The sequence below is a fragment of the Giraffa tippelskirchi genome, chromosome 7 (genome assembly GCF_054371585.1).
Source record: "Giraffa tippelskirchi isolate mGirTip1 chromosome 7, T2T-mGirTip1v1.2.pri, whole genome shotgun sequence".
NCBI classification, from domain to species: Eukaryota; Metazoa; Chordata; class Mammalia; order Artiodactyla; family Giraffidae; genus Giraffa; species Giraffa tippelskirchi.
The window spans coordinates 101060801-101088313 of NC_137281.1; the positions used below are offsets into that span (position 1 = coordinate 101060801).

At 35.9% G+C, this 27513-nt stretch overlaps 1 protein-coding gene across 4 annotated transcripts in view; it reads right to left on the reverse strand.

Moving 5' to 3' along the window:
- UBR1 (ubiquitin protein ligase E3 component n-recognin 1) overlaps window positions 1-27513 on the reverse strand; it is a 138841-nt gene that overhangs the window by 69311 nt on the left and 42017 nt on the right. For all 4 annotated transcript variants that reach the window (XR_014058989.1, XM_081507921.1, XM_081507920.1 and 1 more), the window contains 13 exons: window positions 27353-27476; window positions 26938-27045; window positions 26208-26296; window positions 16772-16870; window positions 15716-15873; window positions 11131-11230; window positions 10482-10610; window positions 7574-7754; window positions 5024-5085; window positions 4642-4752; window positions 3623-3688; window positions 3230-3331; window positions 1546-1609 (listed from right to left, as the gene is read on the reverse strand). Coding sequence is in view for 3 of the 4 variants with exons in the window: in XM_081507921.1 (XP_081364047.1) it covers window positions 1546-1609; window positions 3230-3331; window positions 3623-3688; window positions 4642-4752; window positions 5024-5085; window positions 7574-7754; window positions 10482-10610; window positions 11131-11230; window positions 15716-15873; window positions 16772-16870; window positions 26208-26296; window positions 26938-27045; window positions 27353-27476 (1393 nt within the window). In the remaining variant the exon portion in view is untranslated. The remainder of the gene's footprint in view (window positions 1-1545; window positions 1610-3229; window positions 3332-3622; window positions 3689-4641; window positions 4753-5023; window positions 5086-7573; window positions 7755-10481; window positions 10611-11130; window positions 11231-15715; window positions 15874-16771; window positions 16871-26207; window positions 26297-26937; window positions 27046-27352; window positions 27477-27513) is intronic.

The window sequence follows — 27513 nt, forward strand, 5'->3', positions numbered from 1 at the left end:
ATTTTAACTATGAGAATGTCACTGGTGTCAACAGCATCTAATTACCAATGCCTCAAGAAGGCTTGATATATTTGATCTTATGTCACCATTGATTTTCAATACTACATGTGTACAGTCTCGTGATATCTATAAGAGGGTAATCAGAGTACAAAGAAAGGAATTTTTCTTTTTTGTCTAAGAGATCTTAATTCTAAAAATCAGCAAAACAATGACATTTTGTTAATTTAATTCACTCTCAACAGATTCATTACTCTTTAAATAAATTGTAATTTTCAATTTTTCATCAGAACAGTACCCTCTGTAAGTTTCATGCTAGAAAGAACCTTAGAGATCATGTAGATTACTTTTACACTTTACAAATCAAGAATCTGAGCCCCTGAAAATGTAAATGGCACGCTCTTGATAGTTTATAGCAAGGTCAAGACTAGATCTTATGATTCCTAACCCAAATCTTTTACACTTGTTGATGTCTTCTCTGTAATATTATCAGAGATTTTACACATACATACACTTTTTTTAAAATGATGGCTCTTAAAAGCAATAAACTTAGAAATGTAGCAAGTATTAACTAAAAATAAAATGATATAGAAGGAAATATCCAATGAATTTAGGTAAACAAAATAACAGCAATAAAATAGCATTAGTAAAATAGTGAAAATATAAAATACCAAAACCTATTGATGATTCTAATATATAGTATTAATAAGCAGTAGCAGAAATTCTTCATAGTATTTCAAGAACAAACACAAAAATTCCCCTCAAGTTTTTGTAATCTAATAGAGTATATCATCAACTTAAAAATATTTCGCACATTTTTAACTTGTCCATTTTTTCCAGAAGTTTCCTATGGAATACTCTGGAATTATTTCAGAAGAGTTGGTGCCTGGAAGATTTACATCTCACTTGGCAATGAAGGTTTACCACACTTTCTGCTGAGACAAGCAGCTAGTCCAGCAACTAGCTCCTGACAAACAGCAAGTAAAATAAACCCATTTTCAGATTTGGCTAATGGCTAGAATCCTTACCAGGAACTACTAATACAAACCAGTGCCTCCTACAGTAAAGTAAGAAACAAGAGCCAGAATAAGAAGTTAAGAACTTTTACACAGCTGGTAAAATCAAGAGACTATAATATAGAATATATAAAAGCAGAAGTAAGGCCAATATTGGCACAAAGTAATTTAATAGAACTGGATGAAAATACATCTTAGTTAGATGCATGTTACACTGAAATTTTACATATATATAAAAAATTTTTAGCACCTAGCATACACTTATTTTACATCTATGTTTCTAACTAGGATAATTATATTCCAGACCTCTACAAACAAGTCCAAACAATTACAAATCAGGTACTGAAAAAAGAAGATGTAATAGCTGTGCTTTTCTAAAGGTGAGTTTCTAAACATATCAATCACACTAGTCACATTAATCTCTAATATTCTCCGCTATATTTGGGAGAAGAACAAAGTAACTTAGAGTTCTTATTAATGTTCTCTCTATAAAGTAACTCATGCTTTGTTCCAAAACATCTTTTACTCTTACCCACAATATAGATGAGGACTTGAAGCATTTCTTCTATTAAGGTATTATACTGCTTAACCAAATCCTATAGAATTGTAAAAGAAAAAATTAGTTACATAAGAACCAAAAGCCTCCATAAAACACACATTTTTTTCATGATCAGACTGACAGTCCAGCCAATCCAGTATTTTCTTTCAGACCACAGCAACAGAGAATTATGAGATGAATAATTCCCTTTTGTTGACTTCAAATTCTACAAGGTCACAATACTCAGCATGTAATAAGAACTCAATAACAATTGCTAAATATTATTATTGCTTTTATTATCCTTACTACCCATCAAGCCTTCAGTCAGCAAAAGAATTCTAACCTTTAACTTTCTGTGTACTATGGCTTCCTTCTTAACAGGGTTGGTGAGACAGTGGCTACAAATACATAACTAACAGCTATGATGAGTGCACCCCTCCCTAAAACACCTGTTACTTAAATACTATAGTAAATTAGATACTCATTTTCATTGAGTATAAAAACATGACTAAAAATTAGCTTTGTGTTTTGTATCCTAGTCTTTGGGCCTTTGTAAGTGACTTCTAATTTGAAGAATAAAATAACATAGTTCATAAATTACAAAGGCTACTTTATAAACTGGTATGAAATATTAAAACAATGAAGAGGTGATAAAACTCCAGAGACAAACTATGAAATGAAAAAAGGTAATAAATACAAATAAAGAATATCTTTACTAAATAAGGAACTTTTACAGAAATAGGAAAAAGGTGAAGGACAGGAACAGATAATTCACTACCAAAAAGGGGAAAAAAAAGGTCAATAATCATGAAAACAAAGTCACCCTCACCAATAACTAAAAAACTGCAAATGAAAATTAAACACCATCTTTCACATATTAGATCAACAAAGTACCAGTGCCATTATAGATGTATATACTGCCAGAGAGAGTCAGTTTGACAATATCTATTCAAGAAACACAAGAAAGGGTATGCTGCATTCTCTAGCAAATCTACTCCTAAGAATTTATCTTAAAAAAATAAGTGGGCAAGTATTTAAACCTTGAGGTGCAGAGATGTTTACAAGAGCAAAAAAACTCAAAAAACCCCTTCAGCAGTAGGAGACTAAAGTACAATGCAATCATAAAGTGCAATATTACACAGCCATTAAAACTTATGTTAAAAAAAGATGATGCAGTTAAATACTTCTTTAATGGCAAGGAAAAAAACCTATTACAATATTTCATTAAGCACAGGAAGCAAATTGCAAAATAGCACACATGAAAGATTCAGTTTTTCCTTTAAAAACAAATGACACCAAAACTTTAAAAGTGATCATTTCAAGGAGGCAGAGTTTCATGTGATTTTATTCTCCTTTTTGTTAATCTATATACAGTCATCACTCAGTATCCGCAGGGGATTACCTCCAGGACCCTTGCAGATACCAAAATCCACAGATGCTCAAGTCCCTTATATATGACTAGTAGGTTGGGATTCTGCATCCACCGATATGGAGGGCCAATTACATTCTAATTTTTATAGAGTAAAAACAGTATATGTGTGTACATTCAGAAGTATATGTATGTTTTAAGTATGTGTGTGGTGTTATATATAAATAAATAAAAATCTTATATATGATTAAAATAGTTAACAATAATATTTTCTTTGGATTAATTTACACATCAGTTTCTATCACTTACTTGGTCTTTTATGGATATGGTCTTGTTAAAAGCATCAGCAAGTTCATATCTCTGAAGTACCAGTAATAAGAACTTGTTGGGATCCATTAGAGATGCACCAATCTGTGAAAGAAATCAAGTCCCATAGTTCTATGTATTAAATGGAGAAATATTTTGTCTCTAGTAGTAGGGCTATGAGAAAAATTATAAGGTAAATCTGCAGAAGATAATGTAGCAGTCCCTTCTGCTTCTATGATTCTATATTCATCTCAACAGTGAGAAAAACTTAAGTAAATAAAAGTATAATACAATAATAAGTTATAAAAAAGTTATTATGTTATAATATCTTCTCCTATTACAAGGAATATAGGAAGGAAGGTTATGACACATATCAGAACAAATTTAAACAGGTACCTGAAGCATAATGATATCTTTATCGTACATTTCTTCTCTGCATTTAACATCTTGGTAATAAAACACCTATAAAATAAATGGTAGAACAGAAGTTAAAAGAATCATTTTATTTCAAACAAAATTCTCAGCAAAAACTATTCTTTAAATTTTTTCTAAACTAGAAACCCCAAGAACTACTTTGTAGCAGAAAAAAAAGAGCTGTAAATTTATGAATCATTTTAAGGGATGTGGGAGGATGACGTGAGAAAATATGGCATGAAAATACTTCAGAGTTTAAAATGCTCTATACTAGTTATTATCCTCAACATGTGTAACAAAATAATTGACTCCCCCCGCCCCCAAGTTCAATTGCGAGAATTTCCTTGGTAGTTTAGCAGTAAAGAATCTGCCTGCAATGCAGGAGACCCAGGTTCAATCCCTGGGTCAGGAAGACCCCCTGAAGGAGGAAATGGCAATCTGCTCCAGTATTCTTGCCTGGGAAATTCCATGGACAGATGAATCTGGAGGGCTACAGTCCATGGAGTCACAAAGTTGGACATGAATGAGCACAGAAAAGCATACTAAGCTTAAAACACCCACTTCAATAAAAGTAAACCAAATTTCTACAATCAATCATAATGCCATTTTTCTCCCAAGCAGTATCTTTACAATCCATTTCCCCATCTTTCAGGAAAAGTACTTCTCCTTATTTGCTCTAAAACAGAGGGAAAAATTGTAAGATGCCATTCAATTAAGACTGGTGGTAGGAAGTTTACAGTTCCCAAGTAAGGTAATCTTCAGAAAAGACATATATTAGTGGAAAAGTTTCTGGTGGTACTACTGGTTTTCACCTGACCTATCCACTTAACAGGATTAAGGAGAAACGTCCATATGGTCACTAGAACTTCCTTGAGTTTATACAAGAGCTAGAAAACAAAAATACTGAGCAGAATCCAGGGATACAAAGTAAATTATGTATTCATAAAGGAAAAAGCAAGCAGAAAATGAACACACAATATGAATAATACGCCTTGCCATACCTGGCTAATGAGAGAGAGCCCATTTCTTCGCCACATCTCAGCAACAACCTGGGCAACCAATACCAGACAACGCAAAGGATATTCAACTAGTACCTCTACTTGAAAATCCTCCTGAAACAGAGTGAGATCAATTTCAATATTTCTCAGAGGTTTGGATGCTATGGTACTATACATTGCTCCATTTTCTCATCTGTAAAATGGAAGGGCTTGAAGTAGAGGACTCCAAGTTCCCATGATTCAGGTTTCAATGTTCTATGACACAGACATAAAATTAATAACTGGGAATTATTCAGGTAGGTTTCAAAATATCTTTTTCTTCCCATTCAACCAAGAGGTATTTAGAAATAGAATATAAGCAAGTCAGAATTTAATAGTCACTTACAAAAGGCACAAACTCATGCAGTCTTGAAACAGCACCCAGCTTGCTCAAACGCACATGAAGACCTGAAAGTTAAAAAATGAAAAAGATGAGAAAGCAATAAACCCAGTTGATTTGTTTCCCAGTTAATTCATCAAGTTTGAAAACTTGTGAAATTTAAATATACACTGAGCTTAGATATGACACCTCAGAATGCAAAGTTTTGATTTCTAATTTTGAAACACAGTATTACTAACATATTTAAGATCCTACATTGTATTATTTTTATATATATAAGTACTACGCTGCTTCCTAAGAAATGATTTTTCTCACAAACCAAGTATCAAAAGAAATAAAAATTGTATAGCACAGGGAAGTGTATTAAATATCCTGTGATAAACCATTATGAAAAAAGAATGTACAAATGTGTGTGTAGTGTGTATATATATATGTATATATAACTTAGTCATTTTACTGTTCAACAGAAATTAAACACAGCATTGTAAATCAACTATACCTCAATAAAATAAAAAGAAATAAAAACTAATCTAGGTATTTCTTTTTGTAAAAATAGAAGTGACATAAAATCACATGTCAATTATACCACATACAAAAATTAACTAAAAATAATATCAGCAATCTGAACACAGATGCTAAATCTATAAAACTCTTTGAAAATAACATAGGGAAAAGACTTTGCAACACTGGATTTGATAACAATTTCTTGAATATGACACCAAAAACACAGGTAACCAAAGGAAAAATAAATTAGACTATACCAAATTAAAAACTTCAGTGCATCAAAGGACACGAACAACAGAGTGAAAAGGTAACCCACAGAATGGAAGAAAATATCAGGAAATCATATATCTGATAAGCAGTTAATATCTAGAATATACAAACAATTCCAATAACTCAGCAATAAAATCTGATTAAAAAATAGACAAAGGACTTGATCAGACATATCTCCAAAGAAGAAATACATATGTCCAGTAAGCACAGGAAACAATGCTCAATATCACTAATCATTAAGAAAATGCAAATCAAAACCACAGGAGATACCAGTTCACACTCATTAGGATGGTTATTCAAAAGAAAAAATAACAAATGTTGATGAGGATATAAATAAACTGGAATCCTTGTGCACTGTTGTTGGGAATGTAAAATGGCGCAGCTGCCATGGAAAACAGTGTGGTGGCTCCTTAAAAAATTAAAAACTAGAATTACCTTATGATCCAGCAACACCACTCGATGGGTATATAACTCCAGAACTGAAAACAAGGACTCAAACGGATATTTGGATACTTGTGTTCATGGCAACATTATTCAACAATAGTCAAAAGTTGTAAGCAACCCAAGCATCTACTGGAGGATGAACAGATAAACAGAATGTGGTATGCATACTACAGAATATTGTGCTGTGCTTAGTCACTCAGTCATGTCCGACTCTTTGCGATGCCATGGACTGTAGCCTGCCAGGCTCCTCTGTCCATGGGGATTCTCCAGGCAAGAATACTGGAACGGGTTGCCATGCCCTCCTCCAGGGGATCTTCCCAACCCAGGGATTGAACCCAGGTCTCCTGCATTGCAGGCAGATTCTTTACTGGTTGAGTCACCGGGAAGCCCAAGAATATTGGAGTGGGTAGCTTATCCCTTCTCCAGGGGATCTTCCCGACCCAGGAAATGGGGTCTTCTGCATTGCAGGTGGATTCTTTACCAGTTGAGCTACCAGGGAAGCCCACTATGGAATATTATCCAACCTTAAAGGTGAAGGAAATCTTACATACATCACAACATGGATGAACTTTGAGAACATTATGCTAAGTGAAATAAGCCAGTTATAAAAGGATATAAGTATGATTTCACTTATATGAGATACCTAGAGTAGTCAAGTCACAGAGACGGAAAATCTCTGTAGTGAACAAGGAATGAGAAGCTATGTTGAATGGGTACAAAATTTCAGATTGGGAAGATGAAAAAATTTTGGATATGGATGGTGGTGATGGTTGTACAACAATGTGAATATACTTAACACCACTGAACTATATACTTAAGCATGATTAAAATAGCAAATTTTATATTTACCACAAAAATATAAATACATACACTTCTACAAAGTTGTTAAAAGAAAAAAAAAAACTGACAGGGCCAATTTACATGGAAAAGCAAGTCAAAGGACGATTAAAGAAAATCTATGATTTCTTTCTTTCAGTGGTGAAAGGAATAGTGACAGAGTCAGCACACTGGTGCAATCAGACAGAGAAGGGGGTGAAAAAACTGCAACAAGATTTTCCTATATTTAGGCTTGGTTAGGCAATAAGTTACCAAGTTGGTTCTAAAGTGTATACTATGAGGATCCATGAGTTGACCCAGATAACAAAAGATCCAGGTAAACAAACACCCTGATGCCACAGCTGTGGCAAATGTTGCCACAGCTCTTTGAAGGACAGTGACAGTTCTTAACTGCAGTATCTGATCTTAAGTATGTGCTCACAAAAGCAGTACTGATTCTAATATGACTATCTACAGAAAACAAAGCTAATAGAAACATGCAAGAACCAAATAAACACTCACCAGCAAGAGTCCTAGAGAGTGGCAGATGTATGCTTACAAGATCTTCAGATACTTTGTAGGACTTAGTTTCCAAAGTATGTCCACACAATTGTATTACTGTTTTGCTACTAGATTTGAAACCTGTACTGCACCTCATCACAGCTTTGTGACATTCTTTATAAGCCACTAGTAAGAGTTCTTCCTAAAAGGAAAATAAAAATGCAAATAAACTGATATGTTACCTACTTAATTATTAATATATCATTCAATAAATATTTACTATTAAATAAATACAAGCACAAAATTGTTCTATGTGTTATTAGAGCTACCTCAACAGGATCTGCAAACCTGTAGGAAACATTAAGACAGTCAGACAGACACACATACACAATCAAAGTAAAAAATTGTAAGCCATGTAAGTAGTATATATAAACTAATAACTCTAATAGGACAAAAAAAGAAAAAAATCACAAAAAATTGGGAACACAGATTTGTAAACATAGCTTTTGAGTGAGGTCTGAAAGAATACGCAGCTTAAGCATGGCGGGAAGATGGAGAGATGGTAGCAATGTAAGCAGAGATCCAGAATAAACAAACAGAAATAAAGGGAAGTACAACTCCTGTTCAGGGAGTGGAAAAGAATAAAATCTAGATAAATCAGAGGGCTTACGGATAGAATTAATGAGCCAGTAAACTGGAAATATGCCTTGGCACAGCCATGTGAATTTGAATAGATTTGAGAGTATCCGATGTGTAATAATGTAGTCAATGTAGTGTTTCAAGAAGAATTAGCGGGTGTCACTGAAGATGATGGATTGGAGGGGGCAATGTTAGGAGACAAGGAAACCAACAGAAAGTTTTATTACTAAGTTAAGTGTAAGGTGATAAGGGACTCAACAAGGGTAGGGGCAGTCATAGTGAAAAAGAATAAACTTACAGGAAATAAGTTAGGATTATAAAACAAATTAAGGAGGAGGAAGACTCAAATCTGGGTGAGTATGGGAGGGAGATGAGTCAAAGGTCACTTTTTAAGAGCATTTCTCACATGGATTTTATTTTTAAAAAAGAATTCTATAGTTAAATAAATTTTAGGACTATTTCTCTTAGAAATGATTGATTAACCCATTGATTTATCAAAAGGTTTGAGAAGTTCAGTGGTTTAAAAAAATGTTTGATTTTGTTCAACCTAACATTTTTCAATCTTACCTGAACACAAAACATTTTTTTTCCCTCAAAGGTCTGTTAACATCTAACACACAGAACACAGTGGCTCTCAGATTTCCTGTATGGATGAATGCATGAATCATGGTGTCATGAACAGAACAAGAAAGTCAAGAAGAGAAAATGCAAGCTGGAAATAGAATGAAATGATGACAAATCAATTTACTATATATTGAGCTTGAAATAGAAATGTAGGATCTCAGCAGTCATGTGCAGCACACAAACACAAGTGATACTATAGCTTGGAAAAGTTATCTTATGAAGTTTTAATTGAGGTGGTAGAAATAAAAAATCTGTAAGAAAGAGAAGAAAATATTGGGGAATGTCTTATTTACTAGGGAGAAGGAATTGAGGGGGAAAAGGCAATCATTGATTGAAATGGGTAATCAATAATAGAAACATTAGGATAAGAAGGCTTGTGAAAATCAGAGGGAAAGAGAATTTCAAAATGATTAAGGTTCTCAAAAGAACACAATGCTACAGGTATTTAAGGAAGAGGGAAAAGACCTGAATTTGGTTACTAAATAGATCCTTTGAAATTTTTTCAAGACACAGTTCCTGTTAATTCGTAAGGACAGAAGCCTGGCTCTAAAGCAGTTTTAGAAGCTAAAGAGTGGCGACAGCATATGTAGATGACTTCAGATGACAGTAAATGTAGACATCTGCAGGTGTCAAGATGAACACCACACACTGACCTCACCTCCAACGATTAACCATGCCCTCCACAAAGGTGAGGAGAGCCAAAAAACATGTGCTGTGACAGACAACTGGACAATATTTTCTGTCCTTACTGTTCTATACAGCTACTGTGTTCAAGTCTATTGTGTCTGTGAGTGTAGCTGCCACTCTGAACCTATGACCAACTACTGGTGGTGCAACAGAAAAGGAAAAAAGGGAGACAGAAAAGAGTTTATAAGTGAGCAGTGACAAGGGGTCTTTTATTGTCATTGTTTTTAAGGATAGTCCTGGTGTTTAAGGCAGATGAATGAAAGAGTGGGAAATACCAGAGGAAGGAAACTTCAGGAAGAAGTAATATAGATTAGGACCAAGAGCCTAGGTAGAGACAACACTTTAAGAAAGAAAGAGGTAAAAACAAAGAGACCAATAGTGAAGATATATGCAGAAACTTGGTGAATAGACTATAGTGAGTGGTACAGAAAAACTGGAGAAGATGAAAAAATTTGACTGGGATAATGTTAATTTTTTCAGAGTAGAAATAAATGAAGTCATCTTCTCAAAAGGGAATCTGATTAGGATTATATGTTTAAAGAGGGTTATGGTCTAAAATTATTGCTTATTAGTTCTATACTTTAAAAGTAATATTTTAATGGTTTAATGCACACAACAAGACTCTTGATTGAATAAATAGCCACCCACTTCCACTGTTGGACTATTTAAAAGTCTAATCCTAATTTTCATATTATTAATATTCATGTCCAAGGAAATAAATTTAATTTAATTAATTTATTAATTGATTAGTGTATGTTGTATTTTTTAAACTCCACTCTTCCCAACAGTAAATGGAATACCATGGAGCACATTTTCTAACTAAGTGTAAAAAACTACAAATTTAATAAGATGATTCAAATATATAAGAAAATATCAGAAGTAATAAAACTTTACATCAAGAAAGATGCAACATAAAACTGTGCTATTAACCACTAGAACACCTAAAAAGGCACTGATCCTACTAACAAACTTTACTTACATCACAAGCACACCATTCTTGGAACATTAGTAAAATATTCTTCAACTGCATCTGTATAGCAATGGCAGCCTCCCAGTCAGGATCTACTTCTATGTGTTGCCCAACTTGCCTTCTGATTTCTTCCATTCCCTAACAGAAAAGAGTAGTTAACATACATACATGGGCCCTCTTTCTTTGCTCCTCCATTGGCAAAATATAAAATCATCAAGATTCATACTCATGTATGCCTAAGCATTTTTTTTTAAACATGGCTATCTAAGTCAGAATGCATGGGTTAAACTCTCACTCTGTCACTCTCTAGCTGTATGATCCTGGTCAAATTATTTCTAAGCTATGATTCCCTTGTACATAAAATGGGGATAATAATAGTAACTACCTCATAAGATTGCTATGAGGCTCAAAAGAAATGATGTGTGAAAATATTTACAACAGTTATCACATAGTATACATTAATAAACATTAATAGTAAAAGCAGCAGTTAACTAAGGTCTATGAAAGCAGGATCAGTGAGGCAGTGTTTAAATTTTACTTTTACTTTCTACAATTATTCTTCCTCAAAACAATAATTTGCTCAAAACAAAACATGAAAAATTGGGATTAAATTTTTAAAATAAACTTATCTTATTGATGTACAGAAGAACCATCATACCTGCATACAGGTAAGAATTTTCAAAAAAGATCGAAAGCCTTCAAGGAACTGCATTCTCAATCTTTCTGTCCATACTGTGGGCTTGCTGATCAGGATATATCTAATATTCCAAGAGACAGAGAAACATTACACTTTCCTATTTTGAGATAATTTTAAGGATCTCAGAGCTATAGACAATGTTGATTCATCAAAATTATGGATTCTAATTTCTTACAATTCTAGGCAGCACTAGAATTATGCCAGCAAAATGTGAATGCTCTACCAGAGGCAGATGTCAAAGCTAAAGCCTTACTTCTCCACTCAAAAATTAGGCTGATTAAGTGGACCTAGAAGGAAACTAGCCGGTCACAGATGGACAATCACAATACAAATTTTCTAGAAGCATACATAACCGTTACCCAAAGGACCAGATGAAATTCCCTCAATCTCAAAATACATGTCAAAACTACCTGTGTAGGATGTCTGCTGTCCGTGTAAACTGTTTCAGAATATTCTGTAAGTTAGAAACTAATTTTATTCATTAAAATGACACACTTTTACCCCTAAAGCATGTAGTCGTAAGAATTACAGAAAATTTGCAACACATATAGTAGTTTGGCCTGAGGATTCAATACTTTTATTGTTGCTTCTCAGTATGACTAGAGATTTGTAACTTGGTCTGAATATTCTGGTACTGGTTATACCAGAGCCATTCAGTCCTGCTATCTGATTTCAGTACCACAGATAAACTACTGCTGGTGGGTCAGGATATTTGGAACAGACTTCCTACCTCCAGGCATTCTTTGCCCTGATCCCAGAAGAAGGATATAAACACCTATGTCATCCTGGCTTACATATCAGAATATATTTGTTTCAAAAGATAAACAGACCCAATGTAGCCTACAATTTATAAGAACAATACTTCTTTAGGCTGTAAAGACAACGACTGGTTTCATGTCCAATGGGAACAAGGTTTACCACGAAATAACTTCTCAGGAAGGAATAATTAATAATTGATGAAAATTATTTTGCACTCAGTCAACCCAAATCAATTCCTATTCCACAACAGGTATCAGGAACATAAACACAGATAAGATACCCAACCCTTGAGGTTCATAGTGTAGAGGGAAAAAACAGATATGTATCCTGGACATTGTAATTCAAAGTTAAGCTCCCCAACAAACGGCACAAAGGAAGTAATGCAGAACATAAAAGACAAGGCAAAAAGATGGAGGAAAAATTAAGTTTTATTTGTAAAGATAATAAGGATTATCTTATTATTATTATTTAATTTTTCCCTTTCTTTAAATATCCATTAATATGTTCAAAGTTAAAATACAATCATCTGGACTTTATCAAAGAAATAACTTTACAGTATGTTAATTACATTCTAAACTTTTCCTTTAAAGTAAAAGTAAAAAAGACTAAAGTTTAAACTCTACCACAATGAATAAATGGCATCAAAGTTTGGCTGTTTTCTAGAGCACAGTGCTACTCAAAAGGTTGGTTCACATATCAGAAGTATCAGCATCAAGTAAATCTTTAGAAACGCAGAATCTTGGCTTCTAGCCAGATCTACTCAGTCTGCCTTTTAACAAGCTCCCACAATGATCTGCATTCATATTAATATTTGAGAAGCACTGATCTAGAGAAGAGAATTTATGTTTCTAGTTTCTAGTCACTTCACATAGTTCATGCCTGACTCCTGTAAGAGACCTAGGAAGTCAAGAAGATGCAAGAGACAGAAAGAAAGGAAAAAGTAAAGAAGAAAAGAAACAACTAAAAGGCATTAAGTATTTGTGGCTATTTCTGATTTAAAAGGGTTTCAGGAAGAAGTCAATGGCACCCCACTCTAGTACTCTTGCCTGGAAAATCCCATGGACGGAGGAGCCTGGTAGGCTGCAGTCCATGGGGATGCGACGAGTTGGACACGACTGAGCGACTTCACTTTCACTTTTCACTTTGATGCACTGGAGAAGGAAATGGCAACCCACTCCAGTGTTCTTGCCTGGAGAATCTCAGGGACGGAGGAGCCTGGTGGGCTGCCGTCTATGGGGTCGCACAGAGTCGGACACGACTGAAGCGACTTAGCAGCAGCAGCAGCAGGAAGAAGTGGTGAATGATTAAGGCTATGGGGAAATAATAAGAATGACTACAAAATTTCTACAATGAGAGACTGAGAAATGGGGCTCAATAATTACTTGCAAAATGAAGGGCATATCTAATTGGTGTTTTAGGCCAGGTTTCAGAGAAGGCTTTATTGTTGTTTATGTAGTCTGTGAGGCTACTTGATGTAGTGAAAGGAACATGAGTATTACAGATAAATAGTGCTAGGCTCAAATCCTGCCTCTTACTAGCTTTATGACCTTAGGCAAATAATTATAATCTACAAATAAAGATTATATCACCTGCCTTATGAGAACATTGCAAGAATAAAATGAAGTAAAATAAGTAAAGCTCCTTAGCACCCACCGGTTACTAATAAATAACACAGGACCCTTGTGAGAGTGAATTAAATAGATCCTCAAAAGACATTAATTTTCCCTTCTCCTTGTCATTAGAGATATGTCTACTTATATAAGGATGTAGGAGAGAAGTTGTGAGCAATAGAAGAGTGGGAAAACTTTAAAATTACCTTCCCAGCCAAGGACCCTACAGTTTTACCATAGGGGTAGGCTTCCCAGGTGGTACAATGGTAAAAGAATCCCACCTGCTAATGCAGGAGACAAGGAGATGCAGCCTGGAGAAGGAAATGGCAACCCACTCCAGTATTCTCGCCTGGAAAATTCCATGGACAGAGAAGCCTGGCAGGCTATAGTCTATGGGGTGGCAAAGAGTTGAAGTAACTCTAAATTATTTACTGCAGAGAATAATTATAGTCAGAGATCCACAAAATAAAATAAAATATGATAAAATAATGATGTGATTATACACTACTTCTCTGAATAGAAAAATAATTATTTTATGAGAATACTTCAGAGTAATGAGAACTACAGTAAAGAGATTTTTCCTATCCAGCAGACCAAAGGAATGACAAATAGAATGCTGCTACTGCTGCTAAGTCTCTTCATTCATGTCCGACTTTGTGCGACACCATAGACGGCAGCCCACCAGACTCCTCCATCCCTGGGATTCTCCAGGCAAGAACACTGGAGTGGGCTGCCATTTCCTTCTCCAATGCATGAAAGTGAAAAGTGAAAGTGAAGTCGCTCAGTTGTGCCCAACTCGTAGCAACCCCATGGACTGCAGCCCACCAGGCTCCTCCATCCACGGGATTTTCCAGGAAGAATAATTTAACACTAAACATTAAGTGACTTCCCTGGTGGCTCAGACAGTAAAGTGTCTGCCGACAATGTGGGAGACCCGGGTTCGATCCCAGGGTGGGAAAGATCCTCTGGAGAAGGAAATGGCAACCCACTCCAGTACTCTTGCCTGGAAAATCCCATGGATGGAGCATGGTAGGTTACAGTCCATGGGGTTGCAAAGAGTCGGACATGACTGAGCAACTTCACTTCACTTCAGACATTAAGTACTGCCATTTGGAGTTTTTGTATATTTTTTGTTTGTTTTGTGTGATATAAATTATGCATAATTTGCAAATCACACTAGCTAAATAGTAATTCACTACTGAACTCATTGCCATCTCAACTTGTACTGAAGATATGAAGTTCATAATAATTTACTGAACTTTAAAGAATGAATTACATGTTATAATCGTGTTTAGAAACTGAGGAATTGGAAAAGGTCTGGAAGCATTTTTCTCAGTAATACCACGGATCCAATGAATAGTTTCAAAAATTTTGTCAAATGTATTTTTCTAACTAAACTATTTCTAGGTTGATTTGGAAACTTGTTTCTATCCCTTTATACCTTACATGGTCACTAGAGGAAATGGACAAAATTAGAGTGATTTTATTCCCCTAGGGACAAGAATAAAAATGATCATATATATCTCAGAGCTCTTCTTTTAAACAGCATAGTAAATGAAACATATTTTGTCAATATATTCTTAAAATAATTTTTTGAAGTTTATGATTTATTGACTATATAGCATAATCCTTACAGTAATCACCATCTATTTAAAAAAAATAGAAATTTATTTCCTTTTAGGTTCAATGATCCCAAATGTGATCTATCATGTGATTTCAACTTCGGTTTAAAAGGAAACTCTATTCTCTTCAGGGAGAATATCTTAAGAAACCTTGGATGAATATCTATAACTTGATCATACGTATGAAAAAGGGGAGTTCAAAAAATTCACATTAACAAGATCATTTGAAACTAACCACAAAGAGACTATGCAAGAGGGGCAGAAGCAAAATGCATGAGTGGAAGTGAGTGGAAGGCATGGTGACTATGATGGAGATTCATTTAATGATCCCAAAAGACCCTAATTCCTATGAGAGGCCCTTCCTCAGTACCTTCTTTATTGACCTGATTTTAACTCTATAAGAAGCCTTCACTTAAGAGATGTACTGACATGACAGTCACAGTTCTTTATACTTGTCATCACTAGATACCAAAAAAATCAGATGTTTATTTATAGGATAGAATAAATCCAACTGTGTTTAACAGGTACCCTCACCTTTTGACTTGAACAACTTACTTTAGATCACAAATTACTGCATATACTCTTCCCAATTTGTCTTGGCTGTAACCCTGGAAGTTGAATTTATTGTTCCTATCCAAATACTCAGGCAAAACTTCCAGCAGAGTTTCAGTAATGACAGAGATAACATTCTGCTCTTCAATAAGATGTCGAGCCTGTAGAATATGTCAAGAATATTGTCATTAGTATTAACTCATTATAGTATGGATTTTATCTGTTCATTTGGTTGGTAAGTCATTTTGAATAAATGTTTGTTGAGCATGAAACACAGTCCTTATTCTCACAGAATAGCAATTTCTGAGAAATTATTTTCTAAAACTTCCCTACCCCTCATTAACTAGAAAACACCTGTGTGAACACCCCAAGCCCATTACACATGTTACTGACATGAATGTTTACCACTATTAATTATACAATGAGCGAAGTAGCACAAACAGATATACTTCAGGCTTCTATCATATACATTATGTATTTTGACATTTCCCCCTCACTCACAATCCAATTTCTCTTTCATATCCTTTTCTCTGGGCTTTGAAAAAAGAAAGTCGAAACCAAACTGTCTGTAAGAAACAGCAATGGTAGTAGTACAAAAAGGAAGCAGAATCCTTCACTCTCTTCCCAAGCCTTGCATCACTATCTCCTGCAAATGCCTGACAGTCACACTCTCCCCTAGTTTTGCTGTATCTTAGGCTGCCCTCTCACCCCCAACAACAACAAGCGTAAAGAACAAAAGACTAGCAAAAAATTTTTTTTTGGTATTAATAAGGCACTGCTCCTAAGTTACTCTAGACATTGAGAAATCGGCTCTGGTGTTCCCTGCAGAGATGAGGACTTTCAAACCAACTCAGAGCCACCACTCCCACTCCACGAGTTACTTAATCCTTGGGAACTATTAAAGTAGTCACATGCTGATACCACTGAAGAATTATTCAATTTTCCAAGCGGAATAGAACATAGTGACTCAGAAATTGTTTTAATTCAACATTAAATAAAATTCTTTAAAAATAAAACAAATGTTACTTAGAAAGATTGTCAAGACTAATAAATACATACCAAAGTAGGAACAGTAAACATCTGAACTGAGAGTGCAGTTATAGAGATACTTCTGTCATGATCATCACTGATATATTCTTTCTGGAGCTGCTTATAATACTGAAAGATACAACAATAAGTACAGAAGCAATTATAAATGACTACTGAAAACTTTTAAAATCCAAATTTTAACAGCTGCTATATTTGTTTCTATGTATAAGATGGCAAGTATTGTAATACCTATTTATTAAAGGGAGATACTACAGTCAACAGAAATTTACTAAAAAAGTGAATAACAAAAGATCAAATAGGAATTCAGCTATCCAATCTAGTATAGTAAGACATAATGATTTTATAAAAACAAAACATACACACATACAAACAGAGGTAAAGATCACAGAGGACCGCAAAGGTGCAATATATCCTTTCTCCAAACAGAATCTGGGGCAATCTTTAGCAGATTTTCTTCCCAATGAAATATAGCAGGGACTATATTAGATGTATTTAAAAACTGGTATGACCCAGAAAATCAATCATCAGATTCAATCCAGCCTTAAACAGAATGGATGCTGGCTATGTATAACTTCTTATCCATACTAGTACATACCAGATGAAAATCAACCCTGATATCTTGTGAGAACAAAAACAATAATACATCCATTCATGCCTCAAGCAGATAATAAATGTAAGCACAGTATTAGATCCTTGGCCTACATATTTAATTCCATCCATTAGAATTCACACGAAGTTTAACAGGTAATCCTAAGGAGGGTGAACTGCTGTTGTATAAAGAAAAAACTTCATTTCAGATCACATACATGGTCCTTTATTCTACCTCTAAAGAGTTTTTGAAGAATAGAGTTGATAATTTGAGTTGTCATCACCTTTCAAGAAACCAAATATCTTAGCTGCTTTTATCAATCTAATTATAAAATCCAGGAAGTACAAGTATCTTATCCCATAGTATCATTTACCTGTGATAACCATTATTTCACATTCTGCTTCCAATTCCATTCTGATTCTACCTCTGTCCTAAGTTTTACAGAATTTTGTGCAACTCAAAATCAGAACAAACAAGTATTTCTTGCATACCTCTGTATAAGACAAAGTAAAAGGTTTAAAGAAGTACATGTTCTAACTAATCTAACCTGAGAGACACACAAGAAAATACAACAATGTAAGGGATATACCATAGATCATCAAAACAATATTAAAAAGCTATAGAGGCAGTCCCAAGATGGCGGAGGAATAGGACACTTTCTCTCCCACAAATTCATCAGATTATTTGAATGCTGAGCAACTTCCACAAAACAATTTCTGAACACTGGCAGGAGACACCAAGTACCCAGAAAGGCAGCCCATTCTCCTTGAAAGAAGGTAGGACAAAACATAAAAGACAAAAAGAGAGACAAAAGAGTTAGGGACAAAGACTGGTCCTGGGGAGAGAGTTGTGAAGGAGGAGAAATTTCCAAACAGTAGGAAACCCTCTCACAGGTGAGTCTGTGGGGAGTTTTGAGATCTCAGAGAGCAACATAAACAAGAAAAAAAAAAAACCCACAGAATACGCACCTAAACACAACTGCCAGTGGAAAAGTAGCCCAAACGCTTGCGTTTGCCACCAGCCAGCAGGGGCTGGACAGGGAGGTGCAGGCTGCATAATCAGTGCTTAGGGTAAGGACTGGGCCTGAATGCCCTGAGGACAATCTGAGGGAGCTAACATGAGATAGCAACCCAAACTATGGGATTGCCAGAGAGGGAAAAAGAAAAAAGAGTACTTTCCTGGCCTGCTCACAGAACAAAGGATTGAGCCAATACCAAAGGAGAGCTAGCCGGCTGTGTACAGGCCTCTCCCCTCTGCTGGAGGCAGAGAGACAGGTGTGTGACAGCCAGAGTTGGAAGGCAAGGGGCTGCTCCAATCTCGGTCCCAGAGACAGGCAACCTCCACCAAACTGTGAGCAGGCTTCCAGTCACTAACCATGTCTTCCTGGGATCCTGGATGGTTGACATCTGCCAGGAGGGTTGCAGCCAGAGATCAGCTCCCCAGAACAGACATGTGGTGCACCTGGGAAACCACGTGGCTGGGACTGGGGGAGGTGATTAAGATGCATGGCCCACCTGGGACAGTGCATTTGCCAAACACCTGGTCGCCTGAGCTGCTCGGACCTGGGAAGGAAACCAAGTCTGTGCCCTTACGGAATACCCGAGAACCTGAGCAGCTTAGACCTGGGAAGTGCACAAAATGCAGGGCCTGCTTTGGACAGTGCCCCTGCAGAGCACCCTGGAGCCTGAGCAGTGTATACCCAGGAAGCCATGAACTGGGACAAACCCAGTGTGGTCCATACACTGTGAGCACTCCCCACACATGTCAGCAATATTTGTTTGTAGTGTCCCTCCCTCCCCACAACACAACGGAACAAGTGAGCCTGAATAAGTGACCACCTTTGCCCCCTTGTGTCAAGGCAGAAATTAGACACTGAAGAGACTTGCATACAGAGGAAGCCAAAATAAAGAATAGGGAACAGCTCTGGAAGTGACAGGTGCAACAGATTAAAACCTTGTAGTTAACATTGACTAAGCATTGGAGGGGGCCTTTAGACCTTGAGAACAAGTACAAGCTGGAACAAGGAACTATCTGAAACTGAACTGACACCACACTGCCCACAACAGCTCCAGAGAAATTTTTACTATTATCACTTTTTACTTTTTAAAAAAATTTAACCACTTTATTACTTCTTTAATTTTCATTTTTATAATGTACTATTATGTTGCAGAAAAAAAGACCCCATTTTTAAAGCAAATTTCATATATATACATTTTATAATTTTGTGATTGATTTTGTTTTGTATTTTCAATATTTTTTTTTGAGAGTCTAATCTCTACTCTAGATTTTTAATCTCTGTTATCAATTTTGTACCTTAAAGAATCTAATCTTCAGTCTCTATTTTCACTCAGGGGTGAGATTACTGGCTAGATTGGTCTCTCCCCTTTTGACTTTCCCTCTTCTCCCCCAGGTCATCTCTATCTCCTCCCTCCCCCTTCTCTTCTCAACTTAACTCTCTGAATCTCTCTGGGTACTCTGGGCTGTGGAGAACACTTAGGGAACTGATTACTGGCTAGACTGTCCTCTCTGCTTTTGACTGCCCCTCTTCTCCTCCTGGTCACTTCTATCTCCCTCCTCCCTCTTCTTTTCTCTGTGTAACTCTGAATCTCCCTGGGTGTTCCAGATTGTGGAGAGCACTTAGGGAACTGATTACTGGCTAGACTGCTCTCTCCTCTTTTGACTCCCCCTGATCTCCTCCTGGTCACCTCTATCTCCCTCCTCCCTCTTCTCTTCGCTATGTAACTCGGTGAATCTCTCTGGGTGTCCCCTGCTGTGGAGAATTGCTTCACCATTAACCTAGATGTTTTCTCATCTGTGCTGTATGGATGGAGAAGTCTTGAGGCTACTGTAAGAGAAGGACAGAAAGCCAGAGGCAGGTGGCTTAACTCCAAAACTTGAGAACATTAGAGAACTCCTGATTCCAGGGAATATTAATAGACAAGAGCTCACCCAAAAGCCTCCATACCTACACTGAAACAAAGCTCCACCCAAGGGACAAGTTCCAGAGCAAGACATACCATGCTAATTCTCCAGCAAAGCAGGAACACAACCCTGAGCATTAAAAGAAAGGCTGTCCAAAGACATGCCAAACCCATAGACACCCCAAAACTTACTACTGGACACTTCATTGCACTCCAGAGAGAAGAGATTCAGCTCCACCCACCAGAATACAGACACAAGCTCCCTTAACCAGGAAACCTTGACAAACCACTAGTCAAACCCCATCCACAGGGACCAGGCTCCACAATAAAGAGGAAACATGAACTTACAGCCTACAGAAAGGGCACCCCAAACACAGCAATCTAAACAAAATGAAAAGGCAGAGAAATATTCAGCAGGTAAGGGAACATGATAAATGCCCACCAAACCAAACAAAAGAGAAGGAGATAGGGAGTCTACCTGAAAAAGAATTCAGAATAATGATAATACAGTTGATCCAAAATCTTGAAAACAAAATGGAGTTACAGATAAATAGACTAGAGATGAGGATTGAGAAGATGCAAGAAATGTTTAACAAGGACCTAGAAGAACTAAAGAAGAGTCAATCAATAATGAATAATGCAATAAATGAGATCAAAAGCACTCTGGAGGGAACCAACAGTAGAATTACTGAGGCAGAAGACAGGATAAGTGAGGTGGAAGATAGAATGGTGGAAATAAATGAAGCAAAGAGGAAAAAATAAAAAGGAATTAAAAGAAATGGGGACAACCTCAGAGACCTCTGGGACAATGTTAAACACCCCAACATTCGAATCATAGGTGTCCCAGAAGAACAAGACAAAAACACAGGGCATGAGAAAATACCTGAGGACATAATAGTTGAAAACCTCCCAAAATGGGGAAGTAAATAGCCACCCAAGTCCAAGAAACCCAGAGAGTGCCAAATAGGAAAAACCCAAGGCGAAACACCCCAAGACACAGATTAATAAAACTAATGAAGATCAAACACAAAGAGTAAATATTAAAAGCAGCAAGGGAAAAGCAACAAATAACACACAAGGGGATCCCCATAAGTATAACAGCTGATCCTTCAATAGAAACTCTTCAGGCCAGGAGGGAATGGCAGGACATACTTACAGTGCTGAAAGAGAAAAACCTACAACCAAGATTACTATACCCAGCAAGGATCTCATTCAAATATGAAGGAGAAATCAAAAGCTTTACAGACAAGCAAAAGCTGAGAGAATTCAGCACCACCAAACCAGCTCATCAACAAATGCTATAGGATCTTCTCTAGAAAGGAAACACCCAAAAGGTTTATAAACTCAAACCCAAAACAACAAAGTAAATGGCAACGGGACCATACTTATCAATAATTACCTTAAATGTAAATGGGTTGAATGCCCCAACCAAAAGACAGACTGACTGGATGGATACAAAAACAAGACCCCTATATATGCTGTTTACAAGAGACCCACCTCAAGCCAAGGGACATATACAGACCGAAAGTGAAGAGCTGGAAAAAGATATCTCATGAAAATGGAGACCGAAAGAAAGCAGCAGTAGCAATACTCATATCAGATAAAATAGACTTTGAAGTAAAGACAGTGAAAAGAGACAAAGAAGGACATTATATAATGATCAAAGGATCAATCCAAGAAAAAGATATAACAATTATAAACATAAATGCACCCAACATAGGAGCACCTCAATACATAAGGCAAATGCTAACAAGTATGAAAGGGGAAATTAACAGTCACACAATAATAGTGAGAGACTTTAATACCCCACTCACACCTATGGATAGATCAACCAAACACAAAATTAGCAAGGAAACACAAACTTTTAATGATACAATGGACTGGTTAGACCTAATTGATATCTATAGGACATTTCACCCCAAAACAATGAATTTCACCATTTTCTCAAGTGCACGTGGAACATTCTGCAGGTTAGATCACTTCCTGGGCCATAAATCTAGTGCTAGTTGATTCAAGAAAATTGAAATCATTTCAAGCATCTTTTCTGATCACAATGCAGTAAGATTAGATGTCAACTACAGGGAAAAAACTATTAAAAATACAACATATGGAGGCTAAACAACATGCTTCTGAATAATCAACAAATCATGCAAGAAATAAAAAAAGGAAATCAAAATATGCATAGAAACAAATGAAGATGAAAACACGACAACCCAAAACCTATGAGATTCAGTAAAAGCAGTGCTAAGGGGAAGGTTCATAGCAACACAAGCTAACCTCAAGAAAACAAGAGAAAAATCAAATAAATAACCTAACTTTACACCTAAAGCAACTAGAAAAAGAAGAAATGAAGAACCCCACGGTTAGTAGAAGGAAAGAAATCATAAAAATTAGAGCAGAAATAAATGAAAAAGAAAAAATGGAGACTACAGTAAAAATTAACAAAACTAAAAGCTAGTTCTTTGAGAAGATAAATAAAATAGACAAACCATTAGCCAGACTCAAGAAAAAAAGGGAGAAGAATCAAATCAACAAAATTAGAAATGAAAATGGAGAAATCAAACAGAAAACACAGAAATACAAGGGATCATAAGAGACTACTATCAGCAACTAGATGCCAATAAAATGGACAACTTGGAAGAAATGGATGAATTCTTAGAAAAGTATAACCTTCCAAAACTGAACCAGGAAGAAATAGAAAATCTTAACAGACCCATCACAAGCATTGAAATTGAAACTGTAATCAAAAATCTTCCAACAAACAAAAGTCCAGGACCAGATGGCTTCGCAGCTGAATTCTACCAAAAATTTAGAGAAGAGTTAACACCTATCCTACTCAAACTCTTTCAGAAAACTGCAGAAGGTAAACTTCCAAACTCATTCTGTGAGGCCACCATCACCTTAATACCAAAACCAAAGATGCCACAAAAAAGAAAACTATAGGCCAATATCATAATGAACATAGATGCAAAAATTCTCAACAAAATTCTAGCAAACAGAAACCAACAACCTATTAAAAAGATCATACATCATGACCAAGTGGGCTTTATCCCAGGGATGCAAGGACTCTTTAATATTTGCAAATCAATCAATGTCATACAACACATTAACAAACTGAAAGATAAAAACCATATGATTATATCAATAGATGCAGAGAAAGCCTTTGACAAAATTCAATACCCATTTATGATAAAAACTCTCCAGAAAGCAGGCACAGAAGGAATATACCTCAACATAATAAAAGCCATATATGATAAACCCACAGCAAACATTATCCTTAATGGTGAAAAATTGAAAGCATTTCCCCTAAAATCAGGAACCAGACAAGGTTACCTGCTCTCACCACTACTATTCAATATAGTCTTGGAAGTTTTAGTCACAGCAATCAGAGAAGACAAAGAAATAAAAGGAACCCAGACTGGAAAAGAAGAAGTAAAACTCGCACTGTTTGCAGATGGCATGATCCTCTACACAGAAAACCCTAAAGACACCACCAGAAAATTACTAGAGCTAATCAATGAATATAGTAATATAAAATTAATACACAGAAATCCCTTGCATTCCTATACACTAACAATGAGAAAACAGAAAAAGAAATTAAGGAAACAATCTCATTCACCATAGTGACAAAAAGAATAAAATACTTAGGAATAAATCTACCTAAAGAAACAAAAGACCTATATGTATAAAACTATAAAACACTGATGAAAGAAATCAAAGATGACACAAATAGACGGAGAAATATACCATGTTCATGGATCGGAAGAATCAATATAGTGAACATGAGTATACTACCCAAAGCAATCTACAGATTCAATGCAATCCCTATCAAGCTACCAACGGTATTTTTCAGAGAACTACAACAAAATAATTTCACAATTTGTATGGAAATACAAAAAGCCTTGAACACCAAAGCAATCCTGAGAAAGAATAATGGAACTAGAGGAATCAACCTGCCTGACTTCAGACTATACTACAAAGCTATAGTCATGACAGTACAGTATTGGCACAAAGACAGAAATACATATCAGTGGAACAAAATAGAAAGCCCAGAGACAAATCCACGCACCTGTGGACACCTTATCTTTGACAAAGGAAGCAAAAATATATAATGGAGAAAAGACAATCTCTTTAACAAGCGGTGCTGGAAAAACTGGTCAACCACCTGTAAAAGAATGAAACTAGAACACTTTATAACATCATACACAAAAATAAACTCAAAATGGATTAAAGATCTAAATGTAAGACAAGAAACTATAAAACTCCTAGAGGAAAACACAGGCAAAATACCCTCTGACATAAACCACAGCAAAATCCTCTATGACCCAACCTCCCAGAGTAATGGAAATAAAAGCAAAAATAAACAAATGGGACCTAATTAAACTTAAAAGCTTTTGCACAACGAAGGAAACTATAAGCAAGGTGAAAAGACAGCCTTCAGAATGAGAGAAAATAATAGCAAATGAAGCAACTGACAAAGAATTAATCTAAAAAAATATACAAGCAGCTCATGCAGCTCAATTTCAGAAAAATAAATGACCCAATCAAAAAATGGGCCAAAGAACTAAACAGACATTTCTCCAAAGAAGACATACAGATGGCTAACAAACACTTGAAAAGATGCTCAACATCACTCATGATCAGAGAAATGCAAATCAAAATCACAATCAGGTACCATCTCTCGCCAGTCAGAATGGCTGCTATCAAAAAGTATACAAACAATAAATGCTGGAGAGGGTGTGGAAAAAAGGGAACCCTCTTACACTGTTGGTGGGAATGCAAACTAGTACATCCACTATGGAGAACAGTGTGGAGATTCCTTAAAAAATTGGAAATAGAATTGCCAGACGACCCAGCAATCCCACTGCTGGGCATACACACTGAGGAAACCAGAATTGAAAGAGACATGTGTACCCCAATGTTCATCGCTGCACTGTTAACAATACCCAGGACATGGAAGCAACCTATTTGTCCATTGGCAGATTAATGGATAAGAAAGCTGTGGTACATATACACAATGGAATATTACTCAGCTATTAAAAAGAACACATTTGAATCAGTTCTAATGAGGTGGATGAAACTGGAGCCTATTATACAGGATGAAGTCAGAAAGAAAAACACCAATGCAGTATATTAATGTATATATATGGAATTTAGAAAGATAGTAATGATGACCCTATACGCAAGACAACAAAAGAGACAGAGATGGAAAGCACAGACTTTTGGACTCTGTGGGAGAAGGCGAGGGTGGGATGATTTGAGAGAAGAGCACTGAAACATGTATATTACCATACATGAAATTGATGACCAGTCTAAGTTCGATGCATGAAACAGGGCACTCAAAGCCGGTGCACTGGGATGATCCAGAGGGATAGGATGAGGAGGGAAGTGGGAGGGGGCTTCGGGATGGGGGACACATGTACACCCATGGCTGATTCATGTCAATGTATGGCAAACACCACTACAATATTGTAAAGCAATTAGCCTCCAATTAAAATAAATTTTTTAAAAAGCTATAAATTTGTATATTCTAGCCTCAGATAGTTAAGTATAACTCTTAGCCATCAAATTTCTGCCTCCTTTTAGCATGTATATATATCTGTTCCTTTTCCCTGCTGGTCTTGCAACTAGTCACTGCTCTTGTTACAATTTTAACTAACAGACAAATGATTAGAAAAGAAAAATGTACTCATAATTGTGACAACTTCCTATTGCTTTGTCCAAGCAAATAACAGGTCATTTTCCAACTATCTCCTTTCTTAGACTACTGTTTTCATATTACCAAATGTGAAGATGAATGATGAACTTTTAGAAAAACAAATAAGCTGTAAAATTAAATTCCTGCTCTGTAATTATCCCCTTTGTTTCCACTATTTCACTTACAAAATGGTTTTCTATTTTCATTTGTTGACATCTATTTATAAAGAGCAATTACCTTCACAAATTCCATAGCAAAGAATTTTTTGTATTCCATCTCCATAAAAAAACTGCTGAAGATCAACTCGTGAAGGATCTTACGGGCACCTATAAATCATTTTGGGGAAAAGTGGGAGGAGCATTGCCAAGGCAAAGAAAACATTTTAGCTATTAGTAGTGGCAGAACACTATAAAAATATTTCACATGCTAATAGACTTCAAGGACTCAAATATTAGTGGCACTTTTTACGTTAATATTTAATAGCTAGAATTTAAAATACATATGTGTAATGCCTTTTCCCTTATTTTCTGTACCCCTCTCACCACTGTACCTTACTTCATCCTACTTCACCCTACTTTCTCCATTTCTTTTCATTCTGTCTCACTAAAAACTACCCTATGTACTTTCCCTTCTCCATCCCCTTTGGCCTTTCTCTAACTTTTTACTTTTGGGTCTTCCTTCAGATTTTAAAACTGAAAATTAACATGGCTTTTATAATGGCATTACTACATGAGTACACACATACTCTTTTTTACTGGATCTGACTAAATGAAAAGGCACTACAATTAAAGGCAATATCCCTGGATTTTAACACAGAAGAATACATATTGACTGGTTAATCTCACCCTGAAAATATAACATCTTATCAAGTTAATTGATTTAATAAACAAAAGAGATCACAACTCCACTTTACAGCTATAATATTCCTTTGCTTCAAAGCAAGAAGCATAAGTAAAGATCTACCTACCTTTATAAAGCTTTGCATCCCAAAGCATTAACCTGCTTATGAGACAGGGATTCTCAGAGCCAGGTTCTTCTCTAAGGCAAGCTTGGCAAAAGATCTGTCTGAAGTCGCCTACAAACAAAAGAAGTTACAGTTTTTATTCTTAAAATATTTCTCCCAAAAATACATTTCCTATAAGAACATATGAAAAAACTAACAGTAAATCCTCTCATACTTGATGTCAAGAATAATTCTGTCAACATCAAAGAATCAAGAGCCAACAAAACATTATTCGTAGCATTAGAAATGCAATACTGAAAATAAAATGCATAAAAAACAAACAACAATCATTTTACTTTACACTCAATGACATTTTAAAATCTGTGGCTATTTAAAAAGACAATATTTTATGAAAAATAAAAACAGGCTATATGCTTACTTGAGTAGCTCATAATTTTATTCATCCAGGACCCCAGACGCAAAGCAAATTTCTGATGAGCCATAACCTCAGAATGTAATACTTCTACATGAAGTGGATGTTGAGAGACATTTTCTGAATGACTCTACAAATGAAAGGAATATCAAAAACAAACTAGTTTT